Raw genomic sequence first — 16,411 nt, 5'->3', positions numbered from 1 at the left:
CGCCATCTTGCTTTGTACGAAGCGGGCGCGCTTTGCCCAGCCCCGAGCTGTATCACTGCGGAGGAGGTCAGGGTTTGATGAGCTTGGCAGGGGGAAACACAGTGCGGCATATACATCACTACAGGCGAGCGCAGACTGGTACATTAATCACTGCGAGTCCGTGGCGACGCAGGGGTCATTGTGTCTGCTGAGCCCCTGGTGAGCCCTGCACGAAGCCGGTGTGCACTGAATTGAGAGGCGCATGCAGATTGGAGTGGACGTGAAAGCGAGCTTGTTAGTCTGCCCTATGCAGCGGTACCCTTGCTTTGTGTGGGGTCTCTTGTGGTGCCCCTGCTGTGAAATACAGGATTGAGCTGTGAAATTGGGGGATGTCCTAGGTGTTGTGGTGCACATGTCTGCTGGTGATTGAGACCTACACTAGGCAAGCAAGCCAGCAACATACCAGCAAGTTGCCCGGTGCTCTGTTGGATGAGTCTGTCGACGTGTGACGGCACCCGTGTGCAGGTCTACAGTGCCTCCCTGCTTGGTGTATTGCCCATTAAAATGTCCAGCACAAGTGGCAGACAGGAGCTGCCTGGAGTGCCTCACGGCTATTTCTGCCATATAGTGTTCTGGGCTACAGAGCTGTGGAGTGACGGAGTCTTGCCTGGTGTACCCTTCTGCTAGTGATAATGGGCAGAGTAGATAGAGTGCAGCCCAAACTCTCTTTCGAGCAGAAGCGGTCGTAATCCCATGATGCCTCTACGGACGAAGCTGCCAGGATGCAGACCCCCGTGACTGAAGACCCCAGCCCTCATATCCGTTGCCTGCTCTTGGCTGTGGAGAAGAGCCTGCAAAGCGGCATCACCTCCCTGGGTACGAAAATGGACGCTCTCTCATACAGGATGGATGGTTGAATGCTTAGACAAGCATGCTGAGAGATTGGGTATGTCAGAGCGGAGGCTTACAGAGGTGGAGGAAGCGCACACCACTCTTGACAGTGATCATAAGCAGCTTGGGAGAGTCCTGCGTGTTCTTCAAGATAAAACAGAGGACTTGGAAGCGCGTTCTCGTCGCTGCAATCTCAGAATCACTGGCTTACCGGAGTCCACCTTAACTGGTAACATGGAACAATTTATTGAGAGGCTGTTGATCACACTGTTGGGAGAAGGGGTCTTCTCCATTATGTTTGTGGTGAAGAGAGCGCATCACTTCCTGGGGCCGAGCCCATCCCCTTGGGCCCCACCATGAACGATTATCGCAATATTGCTCAATTATCGTGAAAGAGACACTGCCCTAAGATTGGTGAGGGACAAACAGTCATTTGCCTACGAAGGATCCGTGATATCGCTTTTACGGGACTTTAATATCCGGGTACAGGAGGCCCACCGACAGTTCGTCCCTATGAAAAGACAGCTGCGTGATCTAGGCATAGATTACGCCATGTTGTATCCTGCTAAACTTCGGGTCAACAGACAGGGCCATTCCCACAGCTTTACGGATCCAAAGGCGTTACAAAAGGCTCTAAAGAAATGGTCCAAAGAACAACGCCACAGTCCGGAACGGCAACTGCTCGACGAGGCGGCTGGGGGCTCCCTGGAGGACCAAGAATAACTGTGGCGGGCTGCTGTAAGATGATAAGTATGGCCTTGGAGTTTGATACCGAGGGGGAGGGTGGGCCTGTGGGTGTTCTAGGCGCTGCTGCTTGCGACCCGTGGTGGGGTGCTTGCAGCTGTCCAACCGGGGTATATTTTAGGTTTGGCTTGAGATTCATCACAGATTTTGGACTGGAGGGACACCCGATAAGTTGCTCCTGATCAATTGGGGAGAATGTTTGGGGAGGCGCTCAGGCGGTGGACACAGAGACTACACTAGAACTCTTGTTGTGGGCTGTTCTGGATTCTTGGTTCATTTGGTCCAGGACAGTGAGAGGAAGTCGCTACATCTTTGTTCTGTTTGATTGCTGAAGCCTGTGGCCATTGGGGCTGCGATGCTGTGCTTTTTGTTTAGGACCATGTGAGGGGACTGGGGCTGTTTAATGTTTTCATTGTTTCTTCTTGCAAGGAAGAGCAACATCTGCCCACGAGAGCAACACATGAGGGGGTAACCTTTGAATAGGGGGGTGGTGGGAGGTAGATTGAATGTTCTGGGGGATGCTTCGTGACAGAGTTGGAGGTGGTCTGTCATGGGAGAGGGGGGGAATGGTAGGAGGGAATAGTATTGTTGTTTGGGTGGTTTAATGTTTTATGTTGGTCTTTACATGGTGTGCATACTAACTGTAAACTGCATAGGTCAGGACACAATTTAGGCACTGCTACAAACGATGGCGGGACCCAGTGCGGGTAATGTACCGAAGACGCTAGACTTCCTTCGTGCCCTTACATGGAACGTCCAGGGGCTTAACAACCACCCCAAATTACGTATGGTGCTGAAATACTTGAAGAGTCAGAATATTGATATAGCACTGGTTCAGGAGACGTACCTCCCACTAAATAGCGCATTATTATGCTGTAGAGGACTGTTGGACAATATGAACGTCTCTGGTTTCACCATGCACGCCCGAGGGGTGCTGACATGGGTTAACCCTAGATCTACCTACACATTGGTCCAATTAGACTCAGATAAGAATGGCCGCTACATGATTTCCAGATGTCAGGGCAGGGGCGTTGATTAGAGTGAATGTCTACGGTCCTAACAATGATTGCCCGGAGTTCTTTACAATACTCACAGGCGCTGTAACTAGGTACCCGGAAGCACATTTTCTCTGGGGTGGGGACTTTAATTTGGTCAGAGACCGAAATTTGGATAGTTCGGACCCCGATGAGGCGGCCCACTGCAGCGGCTAGAGCACTTGAGACCGCAATGGTGTGCATGGATCGTTGCGACATATGGCGTGCACGACACCCGGACAAAGGAGGTTACATGCACTACTCTGCTTATTACAACTTGCACACTCTACTAGATTATTGGTTAGCCTCTTCGTCGCTCACGGAGCACACTCAGGACTGCTTGGTACTTCCGGATCCTTCTGCTGGTTCTTACCACGCCTAGGAAGATTATTTCGCCATTTACTCGGCGATTTCCCCCTTATTCACTGTTAGATCCTCTCTAGAGTTAGCTGAAGCTAAAGAAACTTTTTTCATCATTAATGTGGGGTCTGTGGATAGTTTTCAAGTAGTATGGGAAGCATTCAAAGTTTACATTCGAGGCGTGGCCATGGCCAAGCACTCGGGTGTTCTACGCTCGATTCGTAAGAGACTATCCTATCTGGAAAGGAAGTTGGGTGCTTTGGAACAGCGTCAATTAGCATGCAAGGGCAAGGCAATACTGCGAGAAATAAAAGATCTGTTGGGAGAATATCAGGAGAATATCAGGAAGCTGCAGACAGTGAACTTAAACATATAGGCAAATATGCTACAACGCGAACTTATGGGGAGAGTGACAGGCCAGGCTCTGTACAGGTGCAGGTACTGACAGCTAAGCACGGCAGAACGCAGATTACTGAGCTCAAATCGGCAGAGGGTGAGTCACTATCTGAAGAAGCGGACATAGCAGATAGGTTTAAACACTTTTAGGAGGACTTGTACACTTCCTGGTCTACAATTGCGGAGGAACAAATCCTCGACTATCTTGAGCATATTAAATTGCAATTTCTCACAAACACCCACCGTGAGTTTCTTATGTGACCCATAGAAAAAGTCTAAGTTTTACTGGCCCTGTCAGTAATGAAGGCATCCAGCGCCCCAGGGGCGGACGGCCTAACCGTCGGTTTCTATAAGGCCTTTTTGGATTTACTACTCCCACACCTCTCAACACTCTTTGATGGCCTGTGCATATCAGGCACAATGCCACAAACGATGAGAGAAGCAGTGATTGTCGACATCCCTAAACCAGGCAAGCCGCTGGAGGCGTGTGGGTCTCATTGCCCACGATCTTTGCTCAACATAGACACCAAGATATTTGCAAAGCTACTTGCTAATCGCCTCTCCCCCTTGGTACCGATATTAGTAGCCCCTGAACAGGCAGGGTTCATCCCAGATAGGAACCTTACCTATAACCTCCGTACTGTGTTTGGAACCATCCAGCATGTTAGGCAGGACTCTAAAGCCGCTGAGGTCTTCCTCGACATGGAGAAGGCCTTCGATTCTGTCGAGTGGCCTTTCATAAGTCAAGTTTTGTCTAGGATGGGGCTGGGCTTAGTCTTTCTCCAATTGATCGGGATATTTCACAATTCACCCTCAGCGCAAATAAAAAAAGGTAACTTGGTAACGGATCCTGTTGCCGTATCCAGAGGAACGAGACAGGGCTGCCCGCTTTCCCCCATTTTATACGCCCTGGTCGCAGAGCCCCTTCGTGCGCATTACGGGAATATCAACCATAAAGGTATCAGTATCCCGAATTATAAGATCATAGTGTCCACCTACGCGGAGGACACGTTGTTGTACGTTCAAGATCCAGAAAACAATCTCCACTCTGTTCTCAGGGAGGTTGTGCACTTTGGGGCATTGTCGGAACTGTGAGTAAATTGGTCTAAGTCCATAATCGTCCTAATTACCCCAGTTATGACGCGTTTTGAACTGAATTTCCCACGAAACTGGTCCACTGATGCGATTCGCTACCTGGGCATACATCTTCATACGGATTCGGAGATTGTGTTTAGGGAAAACTACGGCATTGCAGTCAGCTGACTGGAGGATGACGTAGAAGCCTGGATCAGGTTACCATTATCACTACTTGGTAGTCTCCATCATGAAGATGGTGATTCTGCCCCGATTTGTGTTCCTATTCATGAATATCCCCATTGTTTTACCGGTTTCATTTTTTCATAGAGTCAATAAAAAATTAATAAAACTGGCCTGGGTGGGCAAACAAGTGAGAGTACGATGGCAGATACTTACTCTACCATATCATATGGGGGGGACTGGGCGCACCAGATTTAAATTTGTACTACAGAGCGGCGCAATGCACTCATGCTTATTATTGGATACATGGCTCGCCAGACATACCATTTCTCCGCATGGAAAAGCTCTTTGCTGATCCGCTCCCCCTCCCAGCCACAATCATGCCACGCTTGGCATCATTTACTGCAAGTACAGGCGGGGGCACTGCTGTACTCTCCGGTTATGCCTACAGAATGGACCCTTTCGTTGGCACCTTGTAGAGATAAAGAGGTTATTTGTGCGTTACAAACATTGAAAGTACTATCTGCGGGAGATCTATTTCAAGATAGTGCGGTTAGAACTTGGGAGGCAGTGGAGGGCTCTTCAGTAGTCAACACTCTGTTGCAAACATTTCAGTTTCACTGAGTGCGGAGGGCTCTGCGAGACGTGCTGGGGGATGTCCCACAGGAACCCCCTGAGGTGCTGGAATTGTCTTACATCATTAAAACTAAATCGCCTCGCAAGATAGTCTCTAACATTTACAAATTGGCAATGCCTAACAGAGCGAATCATTATACGAAAGCCAGGCTGGCCTGGCAACGACATTTACAACTTGTTATAGATGACTCTACGTGGTCCTATTGTTGTACTAGTACACAACGTATATCATTACATGGCAGTCACAGGCTGGTCCACTTCAAGTATTTGAATAGAGTGTACTACACCCCAGAGAGACTATATAGGTACGGTCTGAGGGAAAGCCTGGCTTGTGACAGATGCCATGCACACACTGCAGATTTTTTCATCTAGCGTGGCAATGTCCGGGGGTGTACAAATATTGGGAATTGACCTTTCTGGTATTAGGGAAAATTAATTACATAGAGCTCACTCCGAACCCGGCTCTGGCACTTCTGAGGTATTCTAAAAAGTTGCCTAAGGCAGTCCGCAGACTGGTTTACATCCGTCTCCTCATGGCGAAACAACAGGTTGCAATGTGCTGGTTGAAGGGTCCTACAACTACATTGACACCATGGTTGCACGACATGCTTTATTGCAGTACACAAACCGAGAATTTAAGCAAATTACTGCCCTCCAGGAATAGACCGAAAAACTTCTGGGGACTATATACCATATACTTGCTTACCAGAGACGCAGACCCTGGTGGGGTACCCCCCACCACTCCTGATGACAATAACCACACAGCGGTCACTTGATTTTCAGCTTACAGGTTACACTGCGTGACGCTTCCCTGGATACTTCGTAAATGAGGGGGGTCCCGACTGGATGGGTGGGTACTTTGGTACCAATCGGCAGGAAGGGCATCCCACCTTATCGACACAAGTACTTGTAACTGACCTTTGAATGCTTTCCATGGGTTTCGTTATTCATTGACCATTGTAAGTTATGTATGATTTACATTTGATGCTTTATGGCATACCAAGACCACTAAGAACATATGATCTCTTGCTATTTGCGGTTATTGAACGCTGCCTGCCCCCTGGGTTGTTGGCTCACCAGCTGTGTATACTATGGTACAATAACATGCTGCCGGCCCCCTAGGTTGCAGACAAGAGGCTGTGTTGGAATGAGAATTTTCTTCAATACAAGGTTTTTTTAAAAATTAAAATGTAAAGGAAGCAAGCGGTTGGACACTGCTCAAGGGGAACTGCACCGCTCCCCTTACTTGTCCCGACTTCGAAATGCAAGGTCAGTGACTCTCATGAAGACAGCAGGATCCGTCTAGCACCTGCGAGCGACAATTCCAGATCAGAAGCTCTCAGCTCCACGTACGGTTGTTCACGCTTTTTCATCTGTCATCAACATAGGACTAACACTCCCTAGACATTCAGTATACCCGCTATCTTGCAATTACCGAATTTAACAAAAAGGGTCTATTAAAAAAAAAAAATAGTAACGAATATGAACAAAAGACCATATTCAAAACAAAAATTACCCGATTCATATGTCCTAAATCAAAAAAAGGAACTAATGCATAAACCAATCAATCAATCAGGAGTTTGTTAAAGTGCGAATACTCACCCGTAAGGGTCTCAAAGCGCAAGGGGTGGGGGGGTGTATGTGTGGGGGGGTGCAGGTTCCATTCCATCAAGGAGGGGGTCTGTCGAAGAGCCAGGTTTCGAAGTTTCTTGCGAAGATGGGGAGCGATGTTGTCTGTCTGAGGTGGAGCGGAAGGGCGTTCCATGCTTTGGCCGCGAGGAAGGAGAAGGAGCGGCCTCCCGATCTGGTCTTTCTGGTGCGGGGGACCACGGCGTAGGAAAGCTGGGCTGATCGTAGGGTCCTTTGGGGTGCGTGGAATTTGAGTCGGCTGTTCAGGTATGCTGGTCCGGTGCCGTGGAGGGCCTTGTGTGCGTGGGTGAGCATCTTAAAGGTGATTCTCGCCTCGACGGGGAGCCATTGGAGTGTGCGCAGGTGCTGGGAGATGTGGCAGTGTTTTGGCAGGTTGAGGACCAGTCTTGCGGCGGCGTTCTGGATGTTCTGTAGCTTGCGGATGAGGTTTTTGTTTATTCCGGCGTAGAGTGCGTTGCCGTAGTCGAGTCTGCTGGTGACCAGGGCGTGAGTGACTGTCTTTTGGTGTTCGAGGGGGATCCATTTGAAGGTCTTACGAAGGAGGCAGAGGGTGTGAAAGCAGGAAGATGAGACAGAGTTGATCTGGCGGTCCATTTTGAGCTCGGAGTCCAGGATGATTCCCAGGTTGCGTGCGTGGTCTGTGGGGGTTGGCGGGTTTCCGAGGGAGGTGGACCACCAGGTGTCGCTCCAGGCGTCGGGGTTTGGGCCCATGATGAGTACTTCTGTTTTGTTGGTGTTTAGTTGAAGGCAGCTGTTTTTCATCCATTTGGCGACGGCTTCCATGCTTTCTCGAAAGTTGCGTCTGGCGGTGTTGGGCTCGTTGGATAGGGAGAGGATGAGCTGGGTGTCGTCTGCATATGACACGATGTTGAGTCCGTAGGTTCTGACGATGGGGGCAAGTGGAGCCATGTAGACGTTGAAGAGTGTCGGGCTGAGGGAGGAGCCCTGGGGGACTCCGCAGGTGATCGGTGTGGGGTCCGAGAGGAAAGGGGGGAGTCTGACCCGCTGCGTCCTGCCGGAGAGGAAGGAGCAGATCCATTCGAGGGCCTTGTCCTGGATTCCTGCATCGTAGAGTCTGCGTATCAGGGTGCGGTGGGAGACTGTGTCGAACGCCACTGATAGGTCGAGGAGGATGAGGGCTACTGTTTCTCCTTTGTCCAGAATTTGTGATATAAAAAGACCACATCACCAATCCTCACTAATGTGAATGTGATACCATGCAGTGTTCGGATATATTGTTACGGGCCTATACTCTCAATGTGACTGTGTGGGTGTGTGTGCAAAACTTGTGTCAAAGTCTAGCGAATGTGTAGAAAAACGTATTCAAAGTACTCTGTTAATTATCTAGTGTATACCTAACCTTGATCTCACAAGATCACCATTGTTGGGTAGAAATATTTAATACGTAATGTAGTAAGGAATAAAGGTTTATAGGAAACAACTCTTGTCAATCTTATCATTGAGTCCTTTGGTGAACATTGTCTCACAATTGTTTGATCCAGAATATTCCTCTTTGCAATAGGATTTGTGAATTGTTCCTTCCCGTTTAGCTGGGTACATGTTGTACTATCTGAAAACGAAGCTGGGCTATCGTATTTCTGTGTTCTGTCCAATGTAATGCTAGATTTGAATTGATGTTTCTATTTCGAATCATGCTTTTGTGTTCTGATATTTGGATTTGGACTTTCCTTTCAGTTCCACATGGACCACATGGACATTTGATGCTGTTTAATAAATTATTGGTACTGCAGTCAGCGGAGTGCTTTAAATAGATTACCTCTCCAGTCCTTGGATGTGTGATGGTGTTCCCTGTGACCACATTGTTGCAATGAATGCAGTTATAGCATTTTTTGGTCCCTGCAGTTTGTTGTGGATTAGTGGAGTTTGTGGATGACAAAAGCTCTTCAAATTCTTCCAACAAGTGCAGAGGTTCTGGATAAAACACTACATGAAAGTCTGGTTCATTTTGTAGTAGTTCCCATCTACGGTTGATTATTTTCATGATGGCCAAAGACGTTGTTAGGAACCTACATACAAAGAGTGGTCGGTCTGTTTTGGCTCCTTGTGTTTTTTGCAGCAAGTTTTTGCGATCTGTGCTCATGACTTGTTTAAGTTTCATTTCATTTGTTTTAGGGTACCCTCTCTCAAGATACCTTTGTATGTTTCCAGTGATTTTTGCAGATTTCTACATCTGAGATATTCTCCTTATTCTTAGGAATTGGGAGTTTGGTAAATTCTGAACCAATCTTCTGGGATGCAAACTGTGGCATGACAAAGTTATTCCAATTTGTTAGTTTCTTGAATACACTTGTGGTTAAACCTGACTCAGATAGTTCTATCCAAACATCCCAAAATGAAAGCTGGATATTACTAACAGATTTAGTGAATTTTATTATGGGGTTTATTGTATTCAGATTCTGTATGTTTTCTTCCAAACTTTCAGTGGTGCTTTTCAATATCAAAAAAATGTCTATAAAGCGACAGTACATTATCAAATGTTCTTGTCATATTGGTGCTTCTAGAACGTTCTCATGTTCAAATGTATATATATATATATATATATATATATATATATATATATATATATATATATATATATATATATATATATATAGATATATATGTATAGATCTATAAATATATACACATATATGCACAGAGTAATATCTTTTTATCATGGCACTTCTTAATCAACTAAAGGATGCTGCTTTAGAGCTGAAATGCATTAGCATGCTGTATCCCAAGTAAGATAGTTCTGTATACACGCAGATGCCTTTTAAGTCCGGAATACGGACTATATGTTATATATCAATCATTAATTTCAATTATTTTACAATCCATAAAGGCATTGTGTGCTGACTGAACATTCTTAATGCACATTATGCGTATCCACAAGGTTTTTAAATTATTAGCAATATGCCTGCATTGGTCCTTATAATTTTTTTCTTTTTAGGCAATATGAAAAAATGTATCAATATGTGCTGTAATGTATTTTAGAATAAAGCAATTTAAGTCTCCAGATGTTAACAGCCTGGCAGGACAGCCTACCTGGAAGAAGTTGAGTTCTGCATCATTAAGAATTCCATCATTATCCTGGTCTGACACCTTGAAAATTCGAGTCAGTGCTTTAACACAAGCAGGCTTCATCTGTAAAAACCCAAGGAAAAACACAAAGATGGATGTGTTACTACGAGATGTTCAGAGAATGACAGCTAACCCAGTCACGCTTTCACACTCCAAAGCCATCTGGCTCCTACCATACCCGCCAAATGTATTAGAGAAACTAATTAACCAACGCCTCCCTGACCACCTCAGCAACGTCCAGCTCCTTCATGCAATGCAGTCTGGATTCAGGCCAAACCACAATACAGAAACAGCACTCGTCGCCGTCACAGACAACATGTGCATGATCCTTGACAGAGGAGACATGGCATCTACAATTCGCCTGGACCTCTCTGCAGGATTTGACACAGTCTCACATCCCATTTTCATCAGGTACATGCACAAGATTGACCTCAAATTACCCGCTCTCCGCTGTATTATGAATTTTCATCTAAAAAATATTTTTTTTTAAACTGCCACTCATCTCAAGTTTGCATACAAAAGGAAATGAGGAAGATGGTCTTCTCACTCCAGGTTCATTGAACAATCTGCATTGGAACTTCAATACGGAATAATTATGCAACACATTAGTGTTACTAAGCTCCTCACAACAGGCAAATCAATAGTCACAGACAGGTTTACCACGGATTGTGGGACGGGCCAACTCTACATGTAGCGATCAATGGTAAACTACATCACATGATCAACCTTCCATGTCAGAGTAGCAGACAGTTTATCCATTGCCTTGCATCCAGCCGCAATCTCTCACAGACAAAACTTTGCAACTTAGTCTACGCTACGGGAGGGATTCAAATTAGCACTCCTTTTGGAAACCAAGCCAGACATTCTATTTATTCAAAATGATGCACAGTGTTAATGCCTCAATATTTCTGGTAATTTCCTTCAAACAAGGATAATTCCAGAGCCAATTTATTTAATTAGAAAGCAAATAACTTCTGATCTGGCAGCATGTTGTACAAAAAAAAGAATCACAATTGAATGAGGGAAACGGAGTTTTGTTAAATGCTGCCAAAGAGGTGATTACATTTTTCTGAGAAATCTCTGTGAAACAAAGACAAATATAGATTTGACCTCCACCTACCTCTTTTTCCTCTGGACAGTAAAGCGGGCCAGTGGGATGTAGCACAGCTTTCTGAGCATAATAGAATAACTCCGATATGTTCTTCAGATTTTTGGCTGAACACTGACAAAAAATGGTAATAGTATTTCTTTTATTATAATAAATGATAATACACTTGAGCTAACAATGTTTCTAGATTGATGAACCAGATGTGCAGCCCAAACAGTATATTGTGCATTAATATTTACCAAATTAAAACACATTTACAAAACTGTAAAGCAAAACATTAATGTATCTGAGAAACTACCAAATTATCACTTCAATCCATGGGATATGGCTGGGGATGTGAACGGAGGGTGGCCAAAAAATTATCTGGGATAGATAACAGTCACTGTGACCATCCAAAGGCATTTAATGATCTCGGACTGGATTAATACAAGAACGGTTTAAGTATATACACTATCGAATTCAAAGGTGCACAGCTGTTAGGAAAAACGAGTTTTTGTTTATTATATGCCAACAGCACACATGGGTTAAAGAAAGGAGAGAACACACACCAGAATTACTCAAAGGTGTCAGGCCAGAAAGACCAATAGGAGAATTGGGGTCTAGTTTTCCTACCCCAAATGCATTCGAAAAACTTAACACAGTGTGTACTTATCTTCTCAAATATGATGGTGCTAAGTTGAAACCGGTGCTGGATTATTTGTGTTACGGTTCAAAGAGGACCTGGCTTGGCAGGTCGAGCTGGACTTTTTCCCGGGGGAACAGGGTCAAGGATGATTTGCATATGGCTAGTTCCAAACTGAGGTGCATGGTGAGCTAAAGAACGATGGGTTGGAGTGCTACGCTGAGCTATTTCCGGTGGTTATACTTACTGCAAGCAGCCTCTGATCACCTTTTGTGTGTTTCATGTACCACCCTGAGTAACATGGGCGTATGCTTAGACGTGCGTCCCATGCTCACTGTGTCACTGGAACCAAGTTTTATCCGGCTGATGAGCCCCTACCTAAGGCGAACCAGTCTATGGTTGCTTATGTTCGGTTTCAGGGACGACCTGGCTTGGCAGTTCGGGCTGGACTGTTCCCAAGAGGAACAGGGTCCAGACTGTGTTGGATATGGCTGAGTGCAAACTCAAATGTCATGGTGAGCAAACGAGTGAAGGGTTGGATTGTTACCACAAGCTATTGCCAGTGCTTAGATATGTTGTAAGCAGCCTCCCATCACCTTCTGTGAGCTTGATGGTAAGATACATTCTCTGTGGGCTGAATACTCCGAACGCGGTCACCCAGCAGAGCCTTAGAAGTGACCGTCCCACGAAGTGAATCTCCAGCCACTGAGTGGGTATTAAGAGCCACCTCTGCCAGAATGAAAAGGGCACAGCAAGCAAAGTAAGAGCAGAAATTACCCAGTGCAGAGCTTTGAAAGAGAACAGGGAGCACTCTATATGCTTCTGGCTGTCACTTAATCTATTAGACCGCAAAATCTGAAGAAAGAAGTTATCATGAAACGCTGTGTGTAAGATTAAAGAGGAAATGGATAATTATAGACAAAAACACAAGGCCCCTTTAAGACAAAATATTCTAAACGACAAGTCCATCACCCAGGCATCTGAGATCCTATGGCAGTAAACCTACTAGAGGAGTGAAGCTAGCTTGACTGAAAGAGTTAAGATTCCGAGAAGAGTTCAGGCCCAACAGCAGATGGATTAAAACCTGATTAACGTCCAAGCAGGGTAACGGACTGTGCTAGTGTTTTTTTTAATTACCTACACACCAAGGTGCACACCTAAGGTAAAGCTTTCTACCAGAGGGCAGCATAAAATACACTGACAGTATAGTAAACAAGTACTTAAGCAGGATCAGAGGAAGCGGTTGATTTCAGAAGATGGGTTGGAAAAAAACTCAGACCCAGTCCTACACACTAGTGCTGGAACAGTTTGTAGGGTGGTGACTCTGAACAGAAAACAATCCCTAGACTGTTTAGTGACAACTTTCAGCAAATAATATAAAGCCTCTGAAGGAATACTCGGGGTGCTCAGCTTTTGAGACAGCTTGATACGCCAAGGTAACACTCAGGCTCATTCAGTTCTGGAAACAGAGTGCATCCCTTGATAAGTCTGAGGCACACGGATCCAGATTTGGATAAGGTGCAGTCTTGCCAAACTCTCGAAACAGTCCAAGCACACTAAGGGATGGATCATTATCACACTACGCTCTTGATTACGCCTGGGCTCCCTCACCTTTGGATTACACCCATATTCACCCGATTCTATAAAAAGCAAATGGACAGCAAGCTCTTGACAAGGGCAAAACTTATTAATCTCTGGGTAAAATACAGGTTAACTAAGCACAGTACTGAATGTAGTAATGTGCAGGAGCAAAGACAGAATAAGTAAATTCATTCCCACACAAAAAAGACCTGGTAAGTGATTCATTGGTTTCTACAAACTGAATTCTATGTGAAACAAAAACAATTGTAGGGGACTTAATGAATCACCCCTAACGCCGACTCCATCGCTCCCATCAAAACCCTCAACAATGGAAGAAACAAGAAAGCCAACTGGTTCACCCCGATCTGAAAGCAGAACAAGCATTGACATAGCCAAGAGGTCTCGCCTTTGGGACCTCTAAAGTGTTTAGCCATGCAGCACACACATACAGGCTTTAAGTTGTTAAACATATTTCCTGCACTGGAGCACATCGTCCCAGGAGACAGTCATCCAGTGACCTCACTTCTTTCCTAGTTTAAATTCATAGCCACACTCTACCATTCTAGACTTTTTACTTTACGTGAAAAGGTTTTTTACACAAGTGAAGTAAAGAAGAACAAAATGCACCTACAATAAAAAATCTTATTATAGCAAAGTAGTGTTAATATGGAAAAGGCAGCAGAAGAAACACTTTTTACGTTGGTTTAACTGCACTGCGTCTGCCCCCAGGGCCGTTTCTAGGTGTTTTGCCGCCCTAGGCGAGAATTGAAAAATGCCGCTCCCTCCCATTTACTACCATCACTCTCTCCCCTGTCATCCAAGCTAGAAGAATGAATGCATTAGATATTTTATTTGTATTTCCTTTTGCGGAAATTGGATATTAGCGTGACTAGGGTATGGCATCTTGTGAAAGCAAACAAAACGGACCCACAACCTCCGGCTTTGAAACAAAACAACTGTAATTGGAAAGCAGTGAGCTTCTTACCTGATGCAGTATTTACAGCTACTCACCTGGCTTCTTCCTTAGACTTTCCATAGACTTTGTAATGAAATCAAATGGGATTTGAAATGTGCTTAAAATTCTATGTTAAAATAAAAATCTTTAAAAAAATAGTAAAGCCAAGATTAAGGCAAATTGTGGGATTCCTAACTGTCTGCTAAATGGTACATGTGAATAACATTTTGTGTGTGGAATTCTCACTTGTGGATCAGCTGTGACTGGGGCGGTGAGGCAGGAAGGCTACAGCAGAGAACCCCTTCCGCAGGCAGGTTCCTCCTGGCTGCTCTGCTGAATAAGGAAGGGCTCAATGAAGAGAGAGCTGGTGCAGCCAGAAGTAAATCAAAACTACTCATAGTGATAGTGTGTGCGCGTGGGTGTGTGTGGGCTTCAGTGTCTGGAAGAGAGTTTATCTATGTGTGGGGGTTTGCACGCATGTTTGTGGGTGTGTCTGCGGGAATGTGTGCTTAGGTGTCTACAGAGAGTTTGTGTGATTTGCTTAGGTGGCTCTGTGGGGAGTCGTGTGTGTTTGGATATCTATGGGGAGTTTGAATGCGTGTGTTTAGATAGGGAGATCATTTGTGTGTGTTTATGTGTCTATATACAGAGCTTGTGTATGTGTGCCTGAGTTTATAAATAGCGAGATAATGTGTGTAAGCATGCTTGTATGTGTGGAAGGCTGCTTACGTGCATATGTGGGCGAGGGTTGTGGGTACGGGACATTTGTGTGAGAAGGGATGTGTGTATGTGTTGGAGACAGTATGTTTGTGTAGGATTGCTCGCATGTACAATGTGATGCTTCTGTGTTTGTGTGTGTGGTTCGTGTTTGTGAAGTCTGTTAGGGGTTTATGGTGAAAGAAATACCTTTTTAAAAGATGCCATCGTGGGAGGTATTGCTCGAGGTTGAAGTGGGCAGTTCTCCTTCCAAAAAGAGCTTCAGCGAAAACACTTTAAAATAAACTATTTTTAATGTAAAAAATCTGCGGTACCTGCATATATATGAACCCAAAAGTGGGCTAAACGTGCAGATCTTACATGCTGTGCGGCGCGAGGGGCTTCGTTCCTGTGCCGAAAAAAGCACACCTTGCCTTCCTAGAACAACGAGCCCGTCAGAAGCCTGATATTCTGGACTAAATAGAGGGAACGACCCTTCACCCACCCCCTTTCCCCCTAACAGCCCCATGCAGCTCGTCTGGATATTTGGCACAGGGCATACATACATTGCAGCAAGAACTGACACAAAATAGTTGTCATAGGAAAGTTTGACTCCCGGGGAGAGGAAAAAAGGATGGGACTGTTGGCTTACTTTGTGAGGAAATTTGTGTAGCGCTGCACTGTGAATAGAATCAGATCTGGGCGCTGAACGAAAGGGTTCGGAATTTTATACATCACCACGTGGGACCATGGGTGTTTCGAAGAAGTTGACGGCTGGGAAAGATAACAATCAAGCAGGACAGTCTGGAAAAGAACCAAGGAAGATATGCTTTCTAGACCCAAACTAGTTACGAGGGCAAAACCCCCTCCTTGGGCATAAATCAGGCTGTTTATCTCTCTCTGTGTTGAGGCTTCAAATCACTTTATTTTAGATTCTATCCAATGTACTTCCAGTTCTTAAAAGTTATTTTATGTGAAAATGGCTGTGTTAGAAGCGGATGACTGTCACGTGTACCTTCTTCGTTGATTTTCATGGGGCACTGTACAACCACTGTGCACTTCAATGTGTGGGCACAATCATTCTGCTTGTTGTTTTTCAATATCTGTTATTTTGGCTGTGGCGTTTGTTTAGCGTATGTGCATGACTTTTTAAGCCGTGTAGCGTTTTCGTAATTTCTGTGCGCCTTTATCAGTTATGGGGTAGCCAGTGGCTGGAATCTAAATGGTTTGGGGTCGTTGTGTTTGGTTGGCACATTAATTTTCACCTTCTTAATGTATTATTCTATAACTGGTTATTTTTTCTTCTTTCCCTGATTTCGGTCAGTTTTTGGCTTTATTATAGTTAATGTTCACTTTTACTACCAACTGTTGCTGTTGGTTTTACTTACTCCCAGAGTTACTTTTCATTGAAAGATATT

At 45.1% G+C, this 16,411-nt stretch overlaps 1 protein-coding gene across 3 annotated transcripts in view; it reads right to left on the bottom strand.

The window, feature by feature from the left end:
- RHOT1 (ras homolog family member T1) overlaps positions 1 to 16,411 on the bottom strand; it is a 671,689-nt gene that overhangs the window by 456,081 nt on the left and 199,197 nt on the right. For all 3 annotated transcript variants that reach the window (XM_086930896.1, XM_086930894.1, XM_086930895.1), the window contains exons 8-9: positions 11,152 to 11,253; positions 9,996 to 10,094 (exon numbers count right to left, since the gene is read on the bottom strand). In XM_086930896.1, coding sequence (XP_086787022.1) covers positions 9,996 to 10,094; positions 11,152 to 11,253 — 201 coding nt within the window. The remainder of the gene's footprint in view (positions 1 to 9,995; positions 10,095 to 11,151; positions 11,254 to 16,411) is intronic.

The sequence above is a fragment of the Lissotriton vulgaris genome, chromosome 7 (genome assembly GCF_964263255.1).
Source record: "Lissotriton vulgaris chromosome 7, aLisVul1.2, whole genome shotgun sequence".
NCBI classification, from domain to species: domain Eukaryota; kingdom Metazoa; phylum Chordata; class Amphibia; order Caudata; family Salamandridae; genus Lissotriton; species Lissotriton vulgaris.
Note: the sequence above shows the minus strand (reverse complement) of the source record. Positions and strands in the feature narration are given on the sequence as shown.